Genomic DNA, 19,935 nt, shown 5'->3' with positions numbered 1-19,935 from the left:
GCACTTTGCCCAGTAAGGGCTGGTCGGCCCAGGTTAGGGTGGGGTGCCACTCCCGTGTTCATGACTCTGAGTCCCGGTGCCTGGGCCAAGCCTGACCGTCCGCGCCTGGCAGTCGCAAGAATCTCGGGCCAGCGGGGGTATCAGCTGTACCGCGCGCGAACAGGTGCCGAGGGGGCAGATCGGGAGGCGGTGCCTTCGCTTCCGGTTCCGGTCCCGGCTCCGGGAGGCGGGGGAGATGCTGCGGGCACGGAGGGGGCGGCCCGGGGCCGCATTCCTGCAGCTCGCCGTCGCGGCGCGCGCCATGGCCGGAGGTACCTGCGGGGAGACGTGGGGCCTCGCCCCGACCCCCGGGAGCGCGCGGAGCCCCCGGGAGGAGGCGCGGCGGCGGGGGGCGCGGAGGTCCGCACGCTCCCGCTCCCGCTCCCGGGCTGGGGCGCCGCGCTCCGCTCCAGGCTCTCGTGCCTCCCTCCTCAGCGCCCACGGTCTCGCTCCCTGAACTGCGTTCGCTCCTGGCCTCGGGCCGGGCCCGGCTCATCGATGTGAGATCTCGGGAGGAGGCGGCAGCGGGGACCATCCCGGGGGCGCTCAACATCCCGGGTAGGGGGCCGAGGGGACGCCCGCGCGGGTGGCCTAGAGGCCGTGCAGGAGGGGCGTCTAGGGCGGCGTGGGCGAGGCACGGCTGCGGGGGTCCCGCCTTGCCTTAAGCCGCCCCCACCCACCCACCTCCCGACTTCCTGGAGAAGCGCTGGTGGGAGGCGGATCCTGGCAGCGCAACCGGCCCTTCCAGTTTGAGCGGATCGCAGGCGGCGAGGAAGGGGCGGACCCGCTGCTCCGCGCTTGACCTCCCCGAGGCCGGGCGCCCGCCCGCCGCTCCTCCTCGCCGCAGGGGAGGTGGCCCCCGTTCAGCTGTGTGCGGCCGCCTTCCTGCGCGGGCGGGCCTGCCTTGTCCTTGAGGTTGGGGTGTGGCGTGGTCACCGGGTGTGGTTTGGGGGCGCTCCGGAGACGCGCTCGGGCCGCAGGAGCCAGTCCTGCCGGGCCCGGTGTGAACCTGAGATCGCCAGCCGCCGGCTTCCCATTCTGTCCCCTCGACTCCTCCCAGTGTCTGAGCTGGAAAGTGCCCTGCAAATGGAGCCCGCCGCTTTCCAGGCTTTGTACTCCGCCGAGAAGCCGAAGCGGGACGATGAGAATCTCATTTTCTTCTGCCAGATGGGCAAGCGGGGTTTGCAGGCCACGCAGCTGGCCCAGGGCCTTGGATACACAGGGTATGGGGGAGGTGTGCATCGCCGGCTGGGGGTGACTGGGGACTGCCTCCCGGGCCTGTCCTTCCCTCACCCCCTCCCCCTTTTGTCTCCACAGGGCTCGCAACTACGCAGGGGCCTATAGAGAATGGTTCCAGAAAGAAGGTTAGGTAGAAGGTGGCTTACTGACGGCCCCCTCTCCCTCCCCACCGCGGCCACCGTAACTGCGGGTGGTGGAGGGTCTGACTCCCCAGCTTGGGCACTGCTTACAGTGCTCTGCGCGAAAAGCATCAAATAAAGACCGTTTACTCGAAGCATTGGAAGCACTTAGTTTGTCAGGTGCACTGCGAACACTCCCAATCTTAATCTAGACTTCACTTCAGCCCTGGGTCCTTCTCCAGCATTCTCTGTCCCAACCCCCCCCCCCACCCCCCACCCCAACCTCCCAACCCCCTGCAGTTTCCTGAGAGGATGATTCTCCTGGAACAACTGTTTTCAGCTCAGGATGCACATCAGAATCAACTGGCACCTAAAAAAAAAAAAGTGTGGGTCCCCTTCCAGATTTGGAATCTTGGGGGTGAGACCTGGGGAGTGGTGGTTTTATGAGCCCCCGAAGTGATTTTTTAAGTGTTGTTTAATATGGGGCTGGATCCCGCGACGCTGGGATCATGGCCCAAACTGAAATCAAGAGTCGGATGCTCAAACGACTGAGCCACCCAGGCGCCCCTCTCCCCCCCCCCCCCCCCCACAACCCCCCACCCCAAGTGATTCTAATGTGCAGTCAGGGGCCAGAACCACTGCTCCAGAGGGCGGCCGACTGGGGCTTGGCTTGGCCTTGCTGCCATGACTTCTTTCCACGTTGTCTGTGACTGCTTTTGTGTAAAATGGCGGCATTGTTGTGACAGGGACTCCATGTTCTTCCAGTCCTAACATTTTTACTATCTAGTCCTTGATGGCCATAGTTTGCCTGCCCCTGTCCCCAGCCCCCACCTGCCCTCCCTCAGGCTTCGTCACTGGGTTGAGGAAAGGAAAGGGCAGCTCCAGGCAGTGAGGGACTGAACAGATGTCACCCTTCATGCCTACAGGTGTGTCAAACACAGGTTACAAGTGTGAGGTTACACCAAAGACAGGCCCCAGCTTCTAGCAACACCGTCCTTTGATCCCGCGCTGGACTGAACAAAATTTAATTGGTTAAGGAAAATGAGAAACACACACTTGCTGACAAAACTCAACACAGCGTGTATGTGCCTCCCCTCTGGTGCGGGGCATAGTTTGATGCATGTCCTTCCAGACCTTTCAAATATTTTCATGCCAGAGTTCTGACTTCCTAAGTTTGCTGTCTTAAAATTTTATTCCTTGAGGCGCCCGGCTGGCTTAGTCGGTAGAGCCTACAACTCTTGATCTTGGGGTTGCGAGTTTGAGCCCCACGTTGGGCGGGATGATTCCTGAAAAAAAAATAAATGAAAACTTAAGAGGAGTGCCTGGATGGCTCGGTTGATTAAGCATCCATTTCCGGATTTCGGCTCAGGTTATGATCTCCTGGTTGGTGAGTTTGAGCCCCACATCGACCTCCGTGCTGACAGCTCAGAGCCTGCTTGGGATTCTCTCTCTGCCCCTCCCCTGTGCTCTCTCTCTCTCTCTCTCAGAATAAATAAACATATTTAGTTACAGAGAGGAAGGGAGGCAAACCCTAAAAGACTCTTAAATACTGAAAAACTGAGGGTGGATGGGGGTGGGGGAGAGGGGAAAGTGGAGGAAGGGCACCTGTTGGGATGAGCACTGGGTGTTGTACGGATGCCAATTTGACAATAAATTATATTTATTTTTTTTTTATTTTTTTTTTTCAACGTTTATTTTTGGGAGAGAGACAGAGCATGAACGGGGGAGGGTCAGAGAGAGAGGGAGACACAGAATCGGAAACAGGCTCCAGGCTCTGAGTCATCAGCCCAGAGCCTGACGCGGGGCTCGAACTCACGGACCGCGAGATCGTGACCTGGCTGAAGCCGGACGCTTAACTGACTGCGCCACCCAGGCGCCCCAATAAATTATATTTAAATAAACAGGTTTTTTTAAATGAAAAAAGATACAATCTTAAAAAAATAAAAAATAAATAATACAATTCTGTTCCTTTATTGGTGGAAGAGGAAGTTGGGCCCAATTTTCTGATTTTTCAAGTTTCTGGAGAAACGCCTTCAAATCCCTGCATTCCTTGCCTTCCTCTCCCTCCTTTTCTCTCCCCTTCTACCTCCTGGGCTGTACCCAGCCCTCTGTGTCTTATGTCACAGCCTACCGTGCCCCTCCACAAAATCTGTTCGTCTGGGTTCTCCAGCTTCTCTGTCATGGCTCTCCCATTCTCCCTGGGCTAACCACAATTCCTTCCTTCCTTCCTTCCTCCCTTCCTCCCTTCCTCCTTTCCTCCCCTCCCTTCCCACGCTTCCCGCCCTCCCTTTCCTTCCTTCCTTCCTTCCTTCCTTCCTTCCTTCCTTCCTTCCTTCCTCCTTCCCTTCCCTCCACTCCTTCCTTCCTACCTTCCTTCCTTTGTTCTTTTTTTCTTTTCTCTTTTCTTTCTTTCATTAACGTTGACTTATTTTTGAGAGACAGAGACAGACAGTGCAGGATGATTCTCCTGGAACAACTACACCCAGGTGCCCCAACTACAGTTCATTTCTGTCTGCACTTAGCTGGACAGCATTGGGTCTACAGATACAATCGAAACATGTGAGTCTGGGCTAAGTTCTGGCAAATCGTCCCTGCCGTTTCTTCCCTCAAACACCCACCTCCCTTTGCTTTTCAGACTGCTTGGAAGGTTTTCCTGGGGTCTAATTTCCCTCCTTGTTTGACTCTCAACTGTTCTAGTGTTCTTTTTTTGCCTCCTCAAATATTGTAATTTGATTATAGCATTTCTTTCTTCCTTTTTTTTTTTTTTGAAGCATAATTTACCTCCCATAAAATGAACAGTTCTTAAATGTTCAGTTCATTGAGTTTTGGCAAGCGTATGCTCACTTGTAACAACCACCCTGATAAGATCTAGAACACTGACATCCCCGAGGTTTTTCTGGGGCCCCTTTGCAGTCAGTTCCATCCTTAATCTTTTTCTAGGCACCATTGTCTATCTTCTATCACCGTAAACTAGTGTTTTAGCTTCCTTCCCAGCCTGCCAACCTACATTATTTGCTTTCTTCAGTTTAGCTGGTGAGGGTCAGAGAGGGCCCCGGAAGTAAAGTGGCCTGCTCTCCATGACCGACCATGCCCCCTGGCTTGGTCATCATGAAGAGATCTTTCCTCTTTCTCCCTCATTAACTGTTTGGTTCATAAACTTGATATGGCTGTTCCAACCCATTCCTTTGCCCTTTAAAATTCTTCCCTTTCAGGGGCGCCTGCGTGGCTCAGTCGGTTGAGCATCCGACTGCCACTCAGGTCATGATCTCATGGTTCGTGGGTTTGAGCCTCGAGTCAGGCTCTGTGCTGACAGCTCAGAGCCTGGAGCCTGCTTTGGATTCTGTGTCTCCCTCTCTCTCTCTGCCCCTCCCCAGCTCGTTCTGTGTCTCTTTCTCTCAAAAATAAATTTAAAAAACATTAAAAGGTTGTTTTTTTTTTTTTTTTTTTTTTAATTCTTCCCTTTCCTCATAGCTAACTATTTCAACAGGTGAGGCCGGGAGCTCGAGCGGACCAGCTGTCTGTCCCCTTGCCTTCTGCCTTCGTTTCCAGACTCCACTGGGCTCCTCCCTCTCACCAAATTTTGCCCCACGTTGTGTGGACCAATACCTGTGTCATATCTGTCACACTCCATTTTTGTTGTTAACTCTTCCCAGTCGGTGTGACCTCCTTAAAGACAGAAGTGCCCCAAATGAACGCGAGTTCTCAGTGGGTATTTGTTGAGCCTCACTACCCTGCCAACGTTCAGAATCTTCTGATTTCAGCCTTTTGGAAACACCGCTGGCTGAGCAACCTTAAAATAACATTTTTGGGCGCCCAGCTGGCTCAGTCAGTAGGGCATGCGACTTCCTGATCTCAGGGTGAGGAGTTCAAGCCCCATGTTGGGTGTGCAGCTTACTTAAAACAACAAAACAACAACAATTGGTTCCTTGGGGTGTGTGGCTGTGGCTCAGCTGCAAGACCATGTGGCTCTTGATCCCAGGATTGTGAGTTCAAGTCCCACTTTGGGTGTAGAGATTGCTTAAAAATAAAATCTTTTTTTTTTTAATTTTTTTTTTTTTTTGTTCATGTTTATTTTTGAAGGAGACAGACAGAATGTGAGTGGGAGAGGGGCAGAGAGAGAGGAGACACAGAATCCGAAGCAGGCTCCAGGCTCTGAGCTGTCAGCACAGAGCCTGACATGGGGCTCGAACTCACGATCAGTGAGATCATGACCTGAGTGAACTCAGTCGCCCAACTGACTATTTTTCATTTAAAAATAAAATCTGGGGCGCCTGGGTGGCTCAGTCGGTTAAGCGGCCGATTTCGGCTCAGGTCATGATCTCGCGGTCCGTGGGTTCGAGCCCCGAGTCGGGCTCTGTGCTGACAGCTCGGAGCCTGGAGCCTGTTTCTGATTCTGTGTCTCCCTCTCTCTGACCCTCCCCCATTCGTGCTCTGTCTCTCTCTGTCTCAAAAATAAATAAACGTTAAAAAAAAATAAAAAAATAAAAAAATAAAATCTTTTCGTGGCAACTGGGTGGCTCAATCGGCTGAGCGTCTGACTCCTGATTTCGGCTCAGGTCGTGATGCCAGGGTCGTGGGATCAAGCACCGTGTCGGGCTGAGCTTGAATTCTGCTTCAGATTCTCTCTCTTCCCCTCTACCCCACTGGTGCACTTTCTCTCTCTCTCTCTCTCTCTCTAATATAAAATAAATAACTAAAAATAAATGAATTCTTAAAAAAATTTTTTTAATGTTTGTATCTTCTATTTTTGAGTGAGAGAGAGAGCGTGCAGGCATGCAAGTAGGAGAGGGACGAGAGAGGGGGACAGAGGATCAGAAGTGGGCCCCGTGCTGACAGCAGCAAAAGCCCGTGTGGGGCTCGAACTCACGAGCCATGAGGTCATGACCTGAGCTGAAGTCGGTCACTCACCTGACTGAGCCACCCAGGTGCCCCTGAAATTTTTTTAAAAATTAAAAGGGGGCGCCTGGGTGGCTCAGTCAGTTGACCGTCCAACTTCGGCTCAGGTCCTATCTCACGGCTCGTGGGTTCGAGCCCCGTGTCGGGCTCTGTGCTGACAGCTCAGAGCCTGGACCCTGCTTCGGGTTCTGTCTTCCTCTCTCTCTTACCCTCCCCCCCCCCATAAATAAATAAACATTAACAAAATTAAAAAAATTAAAAGAATAACATTTTATCTTATCAGTCAGAGTCGATAATTTACAAGAAGTCCTTGTTGCCTACTGGCTCGGGCACGCATCGTGGCCCGGCCTTCTGAACAATCTGTAGCCTAGATCTGGCGTCACCCTGCCTTTCCAAACTTCCTCTTCAGCACCTGCCCCCACCAGGCTGGGTGTTTTTAGGGGACTAAGCAGCCTCTACTCCCTCCTCACCGTGGTGGCGCCTGCTTGCCATTTCCCCCGTTTGGGAAGCTTCCAGGCTGTTTTGTGATTACTTTGAATTTCACAAGAATTAGAAGAATGTATTTGGCAGGACACTTGCTGTCCTCATCCAGAGGGCTTTCAAACTAAAGGAGGAGGGAGGAAAATAAGTAGATGATATTGTATCACTGAATTCCACAAAGGCCATGAGACCAGGAGGACAGGGAGGAGGCACGCACTTCTCATGCTGTGTGATAACTTGCGTGGATGGCTCTTTGCTTATGTTGACTCCATTTTTGTGTGGCCCACAATTCAACCAGCACCTGGCTCGTAGGAGGTACTTCCATAAACGTGGAATTTTTCCTCAGGTATTAACTCTCAGAGGGAAAAATGCAAGGGGAGAAAGTTGGGACTAACACTCATGAAGGGTAGCACGTTGTTCTGTAAAAAGGAAAGGCTAAATAGGGGTCACCACTAGCTACTTTTTAACTATTCCAACCCTCACTTTCTTTATCTGTAAAAATGGGGGTTAGAACACGTCTCTTTGGATAGTCGTGGAAGTTTATTTATTTATTTAATGTTTATTTTCGAGGGAGCGTGTGAGCGGGGGAGGGGCAAGGAGCGAGGGAGACAGAGGATCCAAAGTGGGTCCTGCGCTGACAGTAGTGAGCCTGATGCGGGGCTTGAACTCAAACCGTGAGATTATGACCTGAGCCGAAGTCAGATGCTCAACCGACTGAGCCACCCAGGTGCCCGGTTGTGGGAGTTCATTAAGATAACATATGTAGGGGCACCTGGGTGGCTCTGGTCTGACTTCGGCTCAGGTCATGATCTCACAGCTCGTGGGTTCGAGCCCCGCGTCGAGCTCTGTGCTGACAGCTCAGAGCCTGGAGCCTGCTTCGGATTCTGTGTCTCCCTCTGTCTCTGCCCTTCCCCTGCTTGCATTCTCTCCTTCTCTGTCTCAAAATTAAATAAGCATTAAAAAAGATTTTTTTCTAATAGTAACACATGTAAAGTACCTGCCATGTAGAAGGTGTGGAGATATATATGAATAATAAACACAAGAAGGTAAATAAAATTGCATAGGTATTTCGAAACTCGATGGGAGGGAAGGTGTGATAGGCTGTGGGAAAGTATGTCATATTAAAAAGAAAATATGTTTGGGGCGCCTGGGTGGCGCAGTCGGTTAAGCGTCCGACTTCAGCCAGGTCACGATCTCGCGGTCCGTGAGTTCGAGCCCCGCGTCAGGCTCTGGGCTGATGGCTCAGAGCCTGGAGCCTGTTTCCGATTCTGTGTCTCCCTCTCTCTCTGCCCCTCCCCCGTTCATGCTCTGTCTCTCTCTCTGTCCCAAAAATAAATAAAACGTTGAAAAAAAAATAAAAAGAAAATATGTTTAATAGAAGAGCCAGACTTCATAAGCGTGCAGCTGGATGAATTTTTGCAAAGTGAACTCACTCATTTTGCCATCGCTGTGCTCAGAAAACATACATTGCATGTACAAACTTAAACTCTGTTGTGACTGGCTTTATGGCCAATTGTATGGTCAATTTTTGTAGATGTTCCATGAATGCTTGAAAAGAGGGTACAAGGGCACGTGGGTGGCTCACCCGACACTTGGTTTTGGCTCAGGTCATGATCTTACGGTTCGTGGGTTCAAGCCCCGCGTTGGGCTCTGTGCTGACAGGGTGGGGCCCGCTTGGGATCCTGTCTCTCTCCCTCTCTCTCAATAAACAAATAAATTTTTAAAAATTATTTGCAGGGGCACCTGGGTGGCTCAGTCGGTTAAGTGGCCGACTTCGGCTCAGGTCACGATCTCGCGGTCCGTGAGTTCGAGCCCCGCGTTGGGCTCTGTGCTGACAGCTCAGAACCTGGAGCCTGTTTCGGATTCTGTGTCTCCCTCTCTCTGACCCTCCCCCGTTCATGCTCTGTCTCTCTCTGTCTCAAAAATAAATAAACGTTAAAAATTATTTGCAAAAAAAGAGGGTATATCCTGCAGTTTGGGAGTGCAGTGCTCTCTATGTCCGTTAGGTCCAATTTATTAATTATAATTATATTTATTAATTAATTATTAATTGATAGATTGTTCAAATCTATTTATGTCTCTAGAATTTTCTTGTCTACTTGTCCTCTCAGCTTCTTACAGAGGTATGTTTAAATCTGTCACTATGATAGGGATTTGTCTATTTCCCCTTTAGTTCTGTCACCTCTACTTTGTATATTTGGAGACTGTGGTATTAGATTGTACACAGAACTGTAACGCTTCCTCCTGATTGGATTCCTTTCTCATTATGTCCCCTTCATCTAGTTTCAAAGTCTGTTTTGTTTCATATCAGTGCAAGTATACCAGCTTCACTATAGGAAGGGGCACCCAGATGGCTCTGTCGGTTCAGCGTCCGACTTCAGCTCAGGTCATGATCTCATGGTCTGTGAGTTCGAGCCCTGCGTGGGGCTCTGTGCTGACAGCTCGGAGCCTGGAGCCTGCTTTGGACCCTGTGTCTCCCTTTCTCTCTCTGCCCCTCCTCCACTCACACTCTGTCTCTCTCTCTTTCTCTCTCTCAAAACATAAATAAACATTAAAAAATTAAAAAAAAAAGTGGACTCTAGGAAAGCAGATTTTATTTTTTTTTAATTTTTTTTTCAACGTTTATTTATTTTTGGGACAGAGAGAGACAGAGCATGAACGGGGGAGGGGCAGAGAGAGAGGGAGACACAGAATCGGAAACAGGCTCCAGGCTCTGAGCCATCAGCCCAGAGCCTGACGCGGGGCTCGAACTCCCGGACCGCGAGATCGTGACCTGGCTGAAGTCGGACGCTTAACCGACTGCGCCACCCAGGCGCCCCTAGGAAAGCAGATTTTAAAACTGAAAGAAAACATAAGTTAAGCTCATTGCTAGAGACCCCAAAGAGAACATGAGTCAGGAAAACGGTGTCGTCAGATTATCCAGAGGGACATCCTTCCCACTCATTCACTCTGCTTCCTATTCCTATTCCTATTTGTCACCACGTTCCTCAACCTACCAAGTCATCCAATTCATCGACCTTACCAACATTTTGCTATTTATTAATTTCCTCATGCCTTTGTATTCCTCCTAATGCAGTAGATTCTACGCATGGGTCATTGCTATCACCGTTCCTTTGCAGAACCCGGGATAAACTTATCAAGAAAACTCAAGCTCAAGTCCATGAGTGCCTGGCTGGCTAAGTCCGTGGAGCATGTGACTTTTTTTTTTTTTTTTTTTTTGAGAGTGGGGGAGGAGCAGGAGAGGGAAAGAGAGAATCTCAAGCAGGCTCCATGCCCAGTGAGGAGCCCAAGAAACGTGCTCTCTTCTCTCTTTCTCTCTCTCAAAAACAAAAACAAACAAACAAACAAACAACACAAGCAATCAAAAGCCTTCTGCCTGCATGGCAAAGACAGGCAAACATCACAGAAATCAAGTCAAAAGACAAGCAGCCAACTGGGGGGGAAATCAACTCAGTGTGTACACAAAGGTCTAATTCCTGACTATATAAAGAGCCCTTACAAATGGACAAGAAAAAGACAATTACTCCAATAAAAAATGAGTGAAACATATGAAGAGAAATGAAAAACAAACGAAGAGCTCACACAACACACAGGACTCTTGAAGTTATGGGGATGCTCACTTTGAGATACACAAGTTACACTAAACCCCGGGGCGGCTGGGGGTTCGGTCGGTGAGGCGTCCAACTCTTGATTTCGGCTCAGGTCCTGATCTCAAGGTTTTGACATGGAGTCCGCATTGGGCTCCATGCTGGGCTCGCAGGCTGCTGAAGATTGTCTCTCCCACAACAGATGCTGGTGAGGGTGTGGAGAGAGAGGATCTCTTTTGCACTGCTGGTGGGAAGGCAAACCCGTGTAGCCCCTTTGGAAACAGCATGGAGGTTCCTCAAAAAAATTAAAAATAGAGCTACCCTATGACCCAGCAATGGCAGTACTAGGCATTTATCCACGGGATACAGGTGTGCTGTTTCAAAGGGACACATGCACCCCCATGTTTATAGCAGCCCTATCGACAGTAGCCAAAGTATGGAAAGAGCCTAAATGTCCATTGATGGATGAATGGATAAAGGAGATGTGGTATATATATATACAATGAAGTATTACTCGGCAATCAAAAAGAATGAAATCTTGCCATTTGCAACTCCGCAGATGGCACTAGAGGGTGTTATGCTAAGCGAAATTAGTCAGAGAAAGACAAATACCATATGACTTCACTCATGAGGACTTTAAGAGACAAAACAGATGAACACAAGGAAGGGAAACAAAAATAAAAACAGGGAGGGGGACAAAGCATAAGAGACTCATAAATATGGAGAACAAACAGAAGGTTACTGGAGGGGTTGTAGGTGGGGAAATGGGCTAAATGGGTAAGGGGCATTAAGGAATCTACTCCTGAAATCATTGTTGCACCATATGCTAACTAACTTGAATGTAAACTAAAAAAAAAAAAAAAAAAAAAAAAAAAAAAAAAAGATGGTCTCTCTAAATAAATAAATAAATAAAAATTAAAAAGATAGAATGTCTCCTTTAAAATGTCTCTCTTAAAATTTTTTTAAACGTTTATTCATTTTTCGATAGAGAGAGACAGAGTGTGAGTCAGGAAGGGCCAGAAAGAGAGGGAGACACAGAATCTGAAGCAGGCTCCAGGCTCTGAACTAACAGCACAGAGCCTGATGCGGGGCTTGAAGTTATCACCTGAGCTGAAGTCTGACGCCTAACCGAAGGAGCCACCCAGGCATCCCAAAAATGTCTCTCTTTAAAAAAAAAAAGACACACAGGGCACCTGGGTGGCCCAGTGGGTTAAGCCTCTGACTCTTGATTTCCCTTCATGTCGTGATCTCACGGTTCCTGAGTTCAAGCCCACATCTGGCTCTGCCCCTACTCTGCTCACACTCTCTTTCTCTCTCAAAATAAGTAAATAAATAAAATTTTGAAAAGACACTAAAAATGACACAAAAAAACTAAACTCATTTTACATTAATCAGGTAAATGCACTAATGTAAATTGTACTTCAATTTACATTGATCAGTTTTTTTTTTTTTAACGTTTATTTATTTTTGAGACAGAGAGAGACAGAGCATGAACGGGGGAGGGTCAGAGAGAGAGGGAGACACAGAATCTGAAACAGGCTCCAGGCTCTGAGCAGTCAGCACAGAGCCCGACACGGGGCTCAAACTCTCAGACCGCGAGATCATGACCTGAGCCGAAGTCGGCTGCTTAACCAACTGAGCCACCCAGGCGCCCCTACATTGATCAGTTTAGCCAATATTCAAATGTCTGAGAAAACACTCTTTTGCAAGACTATGGGAGAACAGATATGCTAATAGTTATGTTGGGGCACCTGGGTGGCTCAGTCTGTTGAACATCAGACCTCAGCTCAGGTCATGATCTCAAGGTCATGAGTCTGAGCCCCACAAGGGGCTCACTGCTGTCAGCACCAGAGCCCGCTTGGGATCCTCTGTCCCCCTCTCTCTGTCCCTTCCCTGCTCTCTCTTTCTCTCTCTCTCTCTCTCTCTCTCTCAAAAATGAATAAACTTTTGGGGCGCCTGGGTGGCTCAGTCGGTTAGACGTCCAACTTCAGCCCAGGTCACGATCTCGCGGTCCGTGAGTTCGAGCCCCGCGTCAGGCTCTGGGCTGATGGCTCAGAGCCTGGAGCCTGCTTCTGATTCTGTGTCTCCCTCTCTCTCTGCCCCTCGCCTGTTCACGCTCTGTCTCTCTCTGTCTCAAAAATAAATAAACGTTAAAAAAAAAAAGAATAAACTTTTAAAAAAATAAAATTAAGATTGAAAAAATAGATTACGTACATACAAATTGGTACACACTCTATGGGAGGGCTCTTTGTCAGTATCTGCATATACCCTTGACCCAGCACTCACATTTCTGGAAGCTTTCTGGAAATAAGCTTCCACCCATGTGAAATGATACGTGTACATGTTTATTCATTTCATTACGTATGTTAGCAAAAGACTGAAAGTAATCCAAGGGTCTCTTAGTGAAAACTGGCTAAATCAGCAACATTATAAGCAAACAACAGAATATTACGGAACTGCAGAAAAGAACGAGGAAGCTCGCTGCGTACTCAGGATCTCCCAGAATTCATTGTTAAGTGGGAAAAAAGGTACTATGCTATCTTTTGTGTTAAAAAAAAAAAAAAGCTCAGTTGAGCATCTGACTCTTGATTTCGGCTCAAGTCGTGATCCCAGGGTCATGAGATTGAGCCCCAGGTTGGGCGCCACGCTGAGCGTGAATCTGCGGAAGACTGCCCCTCCCCCTGCCAATTTCCAGGGATGTGCACACAGTGAGCGCGTGCCCTCTCTTTGAAAAAAGGCCTTTCGTTATATGTTAACTAACTTGAATTTAAACAAAATCTTGAAAGAAAAAAAGTAAGATAATATGGACATGTGTTTGTGTGTGTATATCCACACATTTACTTCTTTATTTGCTTACTTACGTGTAATTGCTTATGTTCACAAAAGGAAGGCTTGGAAGGACACAGAACTAGTAAGAACTTGTAAGAGATGGAAACCCCTTCTGCATCCTTGCTGTTGTCTCCATCCGCTTGCTTAGGAAAAACCCAACTATGGTCAAACCCAACGGTTTACTCCTTCCCTGCAGTCAAACAGCTGGGGGTAAAACTCACACCTGTGTGAAGGATCTCTCTTTAAATTTGTGTCCGAAATATCTAGTAGGCAGTTGACACAGCTCACTAGTCCCGATACACTTTCCTAGTGTGTGTTCAGTTCCTGTCTCCACTTCTCCCCACCCTGTATTTTTTAATTTTTTTAATGTTTATTTATTTTTGGGAGAGCGAGCAAACACGAGCAGGGGAAGGGCTGAGAGAGAGGGAGACACAGAATCCGAAGCAGGCTCCGGGCTCCGAGCTGTCAGCACAGAGCCCAACGCGGGGCTCGAACCCACGAACGGTGAGATCGTGACCTGAGCCAAAGTCAGACGCCCAACTCATTGAACCACCCAGGTGCCCCATTTTTTTAAAAATATCTTTAATTAATTAATTGATTAATTTTTATTTATTTTTTTAACACAAGATTCTACTGTCTTCAGAATAAAACAAAATATGAGGATTGGGACTGGATCACAGGGCCCTTCCTCTTATCTCCTCACAGTTCAAAATGTTCACATCTTTTTTTAAATGTTTTTATTTATTTTGAGAGAGAGAGAGAGAGGTGGGGGGGGGGGTAGACAGCAAGCAGGGGAGGAGCAGAGGGAATCCGAAGCAGGCTCCCCACTGTTAGCTCGGAGCTTGACAAGGGGCTCGAACCCATGAATGGTGAGATCATGACCTGAGCTAAAACCAAGAGGCTGATGCTTAACTGACTGAGCCACTCAGGCGCCCTCAAAATGCCTGTGTCTCTTCACAGCCAGCATTCTCTTAGATCTGCATCTGGTCTCAACACCTTCAAACCTCAATGCAAGCTGCTTCGCACTGTTACAGCCTTTTCCTGGAAAATGATCTGAGTCTGCCCACTGTGGCCACCCTGCTTCCTGTCATTATGCCCCTTGCCCTGAGCCTACAGAGGATCTTTTGCCTGTCTTGTCCTGTGTCACTTTGTGGGCTGGCGCTTGCCACACTTCTCACAGAAAGCCTGGCAGGTTCTAGGAAGGCTCACCGTGCTTGCAAGGGTGCTACCTGCACAGGAGGTCCCCCCACTAGTTAGATCCCCTAACCTTCCTTTCCCCTGTGCATTTGTTGCTAATGACTTTGCCTCCTACTGAACTGAGAACAGAAGTCAGACGGAATTTCCATCATCTTCCCGCAGACGAGTAACGGATGACCAGCTGTACCAATCACTTCCCTCTTGTCACGGAGGATGGTTGGCTCTGTTCCTTTTTAACACCCACCTTGAACCCTGGGTCCCATCCCCTCTCTCCTCAAGAACTCGGAAGTGCCGCTGTCCCCTCTTTCTCACACAGCGCTGATTTTTTTCTTTCTGCTCGATCGTTGCCATTAGCATACAGTGTTTCCATGCAAAGTACTTACTCTGCGTTCCTCCAACAGCCCTCCAGCTGCTGCTTCTTTTCTCTGCTGCCCTCTCAGCAAAATCTCAGTTGACCTGTCTGTAGCCGTTGTCTTTATTTCCTCAATTGACATTCTCTCCTTAGTCACTGCATGCACGTTTTATTGGCCACCCCGCTGCTCCATTGAAACTTCTTTCAAGATGGCCCAGGAATGACACACGGGGATCAGTCCTTGGATAGAGGGGACCCCGGGGAAGCGGGTGTGCCTTCGGCCTAGGTGCCTCTCTTTAGTGGAGGTAACTCCCAGAGGCCAACAACTGGGGCCGGAAATCCTTATTCCTGCAGGGAAGCATGTCACAGTACCTACCGTGGCATGTTTGTTGTACCTGCACAAACCCTACATTTCAAAATGGACACAAAGTATTTTATTTATTTTAGTTTTAGTTTTTTTTTTTTTTTTTAATTTTTTTTCAACGTTTATTTATTTTTGGGACAGAGAGAGACAGAGCATGAATGGGGGAGGAGCAGAGAGAGAGGGAGACACAGAATCGGAAACAGGCTCCAGGCTCTGAGCCATCAGCCCAGAGCCTGACGCGGGGCTCGAACTCACGGACCGTGAGATCATGACCTGAGCCGAAGTCGGCCCCTTAACCGACTGAGCCACCCAGGTGCCCCAAATCTGTTCCTTTTTAAAGAGACTATAAGAATCAAATGTCAGGGCGTCTGGGTGGGTCAGTCGGTTGAGTGTCTGACTCTTGATTTCGGCTCAGGTCATGATCCCAGGGTCATAGGGTCGAGCTCGTGTCAGGCTCTACACTGAGTGTGGAGCCTGCTTAAGATTTTCTCTCTCTCTCTCTTTTTCTCTCCCTCTGACCTCTCCCAGCTCTCTTTCTCAAATAAAAAAATAAAATTGAAAATTAAAAAACAGAAACAAATGTCAATGACAATGAGATTTATAAACTTGTTTATATAAGCAATTTTATGAGAAAAATAAATATATGGAGAATAAAAAATCATTCGCATGCCGTAAAATTACGTTCATGCTTTATACTTGTATACACAAATATTTTGTGTAGAAATAACTGGGATGCATACTATTTGTATTTCCTTTTTTTCAATTAACACTAACCATTAACATTATTTCATGTATACTTTTGTATGTATGAATATTTCATTTTCAAAACAAAAAAATATGAACTTGAATGAGGTTAAATGCAAACGTACTATAGTTAAGAAACAACTGTTGGGGCGCCTGGTTGGCTCAGTTGGTTAAGCGTCTGACTTCGGCTCAGGTCACGATCTCACAGTTTGTGAGTTTGAGTCCTGCGTCAGGCTCTGTGCTGACAGCTCGGAGACTGAACCCTGCTTCGGATTCTGTGTCTCCCTCTCTGCCCCTCCCCTCCTCATAAATAAAAGAAAACATAAAAGAAAAAAGAAACAACTGAACAAGTACAGGATGTGAGAGACCTGACTTAATAGTAGTCCAATGGAAAATAAAAGCTTGTAGCACTATCGACAATAGCCAAAGAATGGAAGGAGCCCAAATGTCCATCGACGGATGAATGGATAAAGAAGACGTTGGGGCGCCTGGGTGGCTCAGTCAGTTAGGCAGCCGACTTCGTCTCTGGTCATGATCTCACGGTCTGTGAGTTCGAGCCCCGCGTTGGGCTCTGTGCTGACAGCTCAGAGCCCAGAGCCTGTTTCAGATTCTGTGTCTCCCTCTCTCTCTCTGACCCTCCCCCGTTCATGCTCTGTCTCTCTCTGTCTCAAAAATAAATAAACGTTAAAAAAAAAAAAAAAAAAAAGAAGACTTGGTACACACACACACACACACACACACACACACACACACACACACTGGAGTATTACTCGGCAATCAAAAAGAAAGAAATCTTGGGGCGCCTGGGTGGCTCAGTAGGTTAAGTGTCGGACTTCAGCTCAGGTCACGATCTCGCGGTCCATGAGTTTGAGCCCCGCGTCGGGCTCTGGGCTGACAGCTCGGAGCCTGGAGCCTGCTTCTGTTTCTGTGTCTCCCTCTCTCTCTGCCCCTCCCTCATTCTCGCTCTGTCTCTCTCTGCCTTTCAAAAATGAATAAATGTTAAAAAAAATTAAAAAAGAAAGAAAGAAAGAAATCTTTCCATTTGCAACTACGTGGATGGAACTGGAGGGTATTATGCTAAGTGAAATTAGTCAGAGAAAGACAAAAATCATATGATTTCACTCATATGAGGACTTTATGACACAGAACAGATGAACACAAGGGAAGGGAAGCAAAAATAATATAAAAGCTGGGAGGGGGACAAAACATAAGAGACTCTTGAATATGGAGAACAAACAGAGGGTTACTGGAGGAGTTGTGGGAGGGGGGATGGGCTAAATGGATCAGGGGCATTAAGGAATCTACTCCTGAAATCTTTGTTGCACCGTATGCTAACTAACTGGGATGTAAATTTAAAAATAAATAAATAAAGTTAAAATAAAAAAGATTGGTTAAAGCCTGAATGTTAGGAAAATGTAGATGAGCTTATGACAACAGAAGTTATTATCTATGTAAAAAAAAAAAGAAAAAAACGCCTTGTGGGTTTGACTTTGCCACAAGTTGGCTGTAACTAACTCAGTGGTGTAATATGGCTATTATATTTTGTGAATGCATTCTTGTGCTGTAAGTACATGTGATGGAAATAGCCATCACCCCAGTGCTTAAAATGGACCAGGTGCTGTGCTTAGCATATGGTGTGTGTTATATTATTTAATCCTTGCTTTTGCTGTAAGGTATCATTGTCGTCAGAACTACCTTCTGGATGCAGGAAGTTTCAGAGGGATGTGAGCTGGCCAAGGACTAGCTAGAAACTGGGGGACCAGATTTGAACTGAGATCTGTCTGTCTCATGGAGAGATGGTTTCTCCCGTGCCTGGCGGGGGGTGGGGGGGTGGGGGGGGGAGAGGGGGGCGGAAGATTGTGAAACCATGCCATATGAAGACTCTTGAAGGATTTAATGATGTTTAGCTTGGAGAAGGAAAGACTTAGGAGGCTCATAATAAGTATATTAAAATACTTGAAGGAAGGGCTGTCATTGGCAAAGAATAATGACATTATTTTGCGTAACTCCAGAGAGTAGAGGCTGGAAGTTACCAGCAAGCAGATTCCAGAAAGTATATATACATATTTTTTATGAGGGGTGGTAAGGGCAGCAGGAGAGAGAGAGAGCATCTAAAGCAGGTTCCATGCTCAGCGTGGAGTCCTACGGAGCGCCGAGGAGCCCCACAGAGCCCGACTTGGGCTTGATCTCACAACCATGAGATCATGACCTGAGCTGAAATCAGAAGTTGGATGCTCAACTGACTGAGCCACCCATGTGCCCCCAGAAAGGATATTTTAACAGTTAAGAGCTGTGCAAAAAAGCAGGATGGTTTGCCTCGAGAATTTTTATTAGAGTTTAAACAGAGGATGTATAAACTCTCTGTGGTTGGGGCACCTGGGTGGCTCAGTGGGTTAGGGGTCCCACTTCAGCTCAGGTGATGATCTCACAGTTCATGGGTTGGAGCCCCTGCATCGGGCTCTGTGCTGACAGCTCAGAGCCTGGAGCCTGCTTCAGATTCTGTCTCCCTCTCTCTCTGCCTCTCCCCTGCACATGCTGTGTCTCTCAAAATAAATAAACATTAAAAAATTAAAAAAAACCCCAAACTCTCTGTGGTTGTATGAGCCTTCCTATGTAGGGCAAGAGAATGAACTAAATGACCTCTAAGATGACCCTTCCATCTAAAGACTTCTGACCAGTGTCAGAGTTCCTTTAACTGCTGCTCAAGTCCCCCCACCCTTAAAGTTTTCTCTGACACTCCCAACCCTGCAGTGATCGATCCCTTCTCCTAGCCCATCCTTCTGCTTGTATCTGCCTCTGTCTCCAAGACCTTAAATTCCTTTGAGGGTAAAGAAGAGAACTTTGCCCCTGGCAGGCACGGAACATTTGTTTCAATTCAGTAACGTGAAGTTTCTTTTGGTTACATAATATCTTGTTTCTGTATCAGTCTTGGGAGTAGACTGTCGGTCATGTGAAGTCAGAGACTGGTTTATATCGATCTGTCTTTCCCTACAGCATCCTCTAGGTGCTTAAATAACCATTGCTTCAGATTGGGTGGGACCAGAAGTGATGTGGACAAAGGACTGAGAGCAACAACAGTTCAAGAAGCAGAAGGTCAAAGAATGCTACCTACCGGTTTGCATAAAGGTGTGGACTTTTCACTCAATGAAATCATGTTCAGGAAGTTTTCCAATTGGCAAGAACAGTTAAGATGAAATCACGGTAAAGCAAAAGCTAGAAATAGTAAAGGTGGTGAGCGTGAGTTTCAATGAAAAGAAAATGACCCAACAATGTAAACATTAACAGAAAGCTCGAGTGTTAACATAGTCTATAGCAAGAGGGGCTTAGTCAGCACCCGACTGTGAGTCACAGAGAGAGGATAAACAATTTTGAAACGCAGCGTTTCGCTGACACATCGGACGTGTGTAAGGGGCAAATCCTGGCCTCACGGTGATGTCTGTAGAGCATCTGTCTGTGGGTCAGCTTGTATTATCCGGGTGTGGGTGTCCCCATCGGATGTTTAAAGTTCTTGAGAGAAGGTAATTCTGCTTTTCCCGCCTTGGAGTTGAGGGCTCCCTTCCCTTTCCTCCTCTCTGCGCGCCCCCTCTCGAAGCTTGTGACGCTGCGGATGGGGCGGACGGAGGATGGCGTTTTGGGGCTCGCGTCCTCTTCTCTCCGGGTCCCTCTCCCCCCACCCCCACCCCCCCCCCCATGAATGTGTGGCTTTCACCTGCCAAAGGACGAGGGCCAAGGTTCCCGCAGCACCCGGCGATGCACCCGCAAACCCACACCCAAGCCACGGAAAGCAAACCCAGCCGGGTGTCCACGAGGCCCACAGCACAAGTCCCTCCCTTCCCTCCCCCGGGCTCTTCCTCCCGTCCTGACTCGGAACCAGCCAGTCAGAAAGTCCCTACTTGAGGAACGCCGGCCAATCAGGGCGTCCTCACCTGCAGAAGGTGCGCACTGGTCCCCGGACGCGACGGGCCCGCGGGCCAATCGGAGGCGGCTCGGGCTCGGACCGGCGCCAAGCGCCGGGGGGCGGGGAGCCGGGGGCCGAGGTTGCACCTGGCGACGGTGAATCACTCAGCGGGAGCGGCGACTCCCTCCGCC

General features: G+C 48.4%; 1 protein-coding gene and 1 long non-coding RNA gene across 3 annotated transcripts; one reads left to right on the top strand and one right to left on the bottom strand.

Moving 5' to 3' along the window:
* Positions 1-200: 200 nt before the first annotated feature.
* TSTD1 (thiosulfate sulfurtransferase like domain containing 1) lies at positions 201-1,552 on the top strand. Of its 2 annotated transcripts, XM_045455257.1 has the most exons (5): positions 201-311; positions 475-597; positions 1,100-1,262; positions 1,357-1,466; positions 1,517-1,552. In XM_045455257.1, the coding sequence occupies exons 1-4, from the start codon at positions 236-238 to the stop codon at positions 1,406-1,408; spliced, it is 414 nt and encodes a 137-aa protein (XP_045311213.1). In that variant the 5' UTR covers positions 201-235; the 3' UTR covers positions 1,409-1,466; positions 1,517-1,552. The 2 variants fall into 2 exon arrangements, with proteins under 2 accessions (XP_045311213.1, XP_045311214.1); XM_045455258.1 differs by lacking the exon at positions 475-597 and having other exon boundaries at positions 205-311.
* A 17,517-nt stretch (positions 1,553-19,069) lies between these two features.
* LOC123586255 lies at positions 19,070-19,873 on the bottom strand. Its single transcript, XR_006706707.1, has 2 exons — positions 19,773-19,873; positions 19,070-19,447 (listed from the first exon to the last, which is right to left on the bottom strand). It is a non-coding gene; the product is annotated as an uncharacterized LOC123586255 (long non-coding RNA).
* Positions 19,874-19,935: the final 62 nt, after the last annotated feature.

This window comes from Leopardus geoffroyi, chromosome C3 (genome assembly GCF_018350155.1).
Source record: "Leopardus geoffroyi isolate Oge1 chromosome C3, O.geoffroyi_Oge1_pat1.0, whole genome shotgun sequence".
NCBI lineage: Eukaryota > Metazoa > Chordata > Mammalia > Carnivora > Felidae > Leopardus > Leopardus geoffroyi.
Note: the sequence above shows the minus strand (reverse complement) of the source record. Positions and strands in the feature narration are given on the sequence as shown.

Excerpts from the sequence above, each read along its gene's own strand:
- TSTD1 (XM_045455257.1), top strand. The coding sequence starts at position 236 with ATGCTGCGGGCACGGAGGGGGCGGCCCGGGGCCGCATTCCTGCAGCTC. Across the intron at positions 598-1,099 it reads GGGGGCGCTCAACATCCCGG|TGTCTGAGCTGGAAAGTGCC; the intron begins GTAGGGGGCCGA and ends GACTCCTCCCAG. Across the intron at positions 1,263-1,356 it reads CAGGGCCTTGGATACACAGG|GGCTCGCAACTACGCAGGGG; the intron begins GTATGGGGGAGG and ends TTGTCTCCACAG.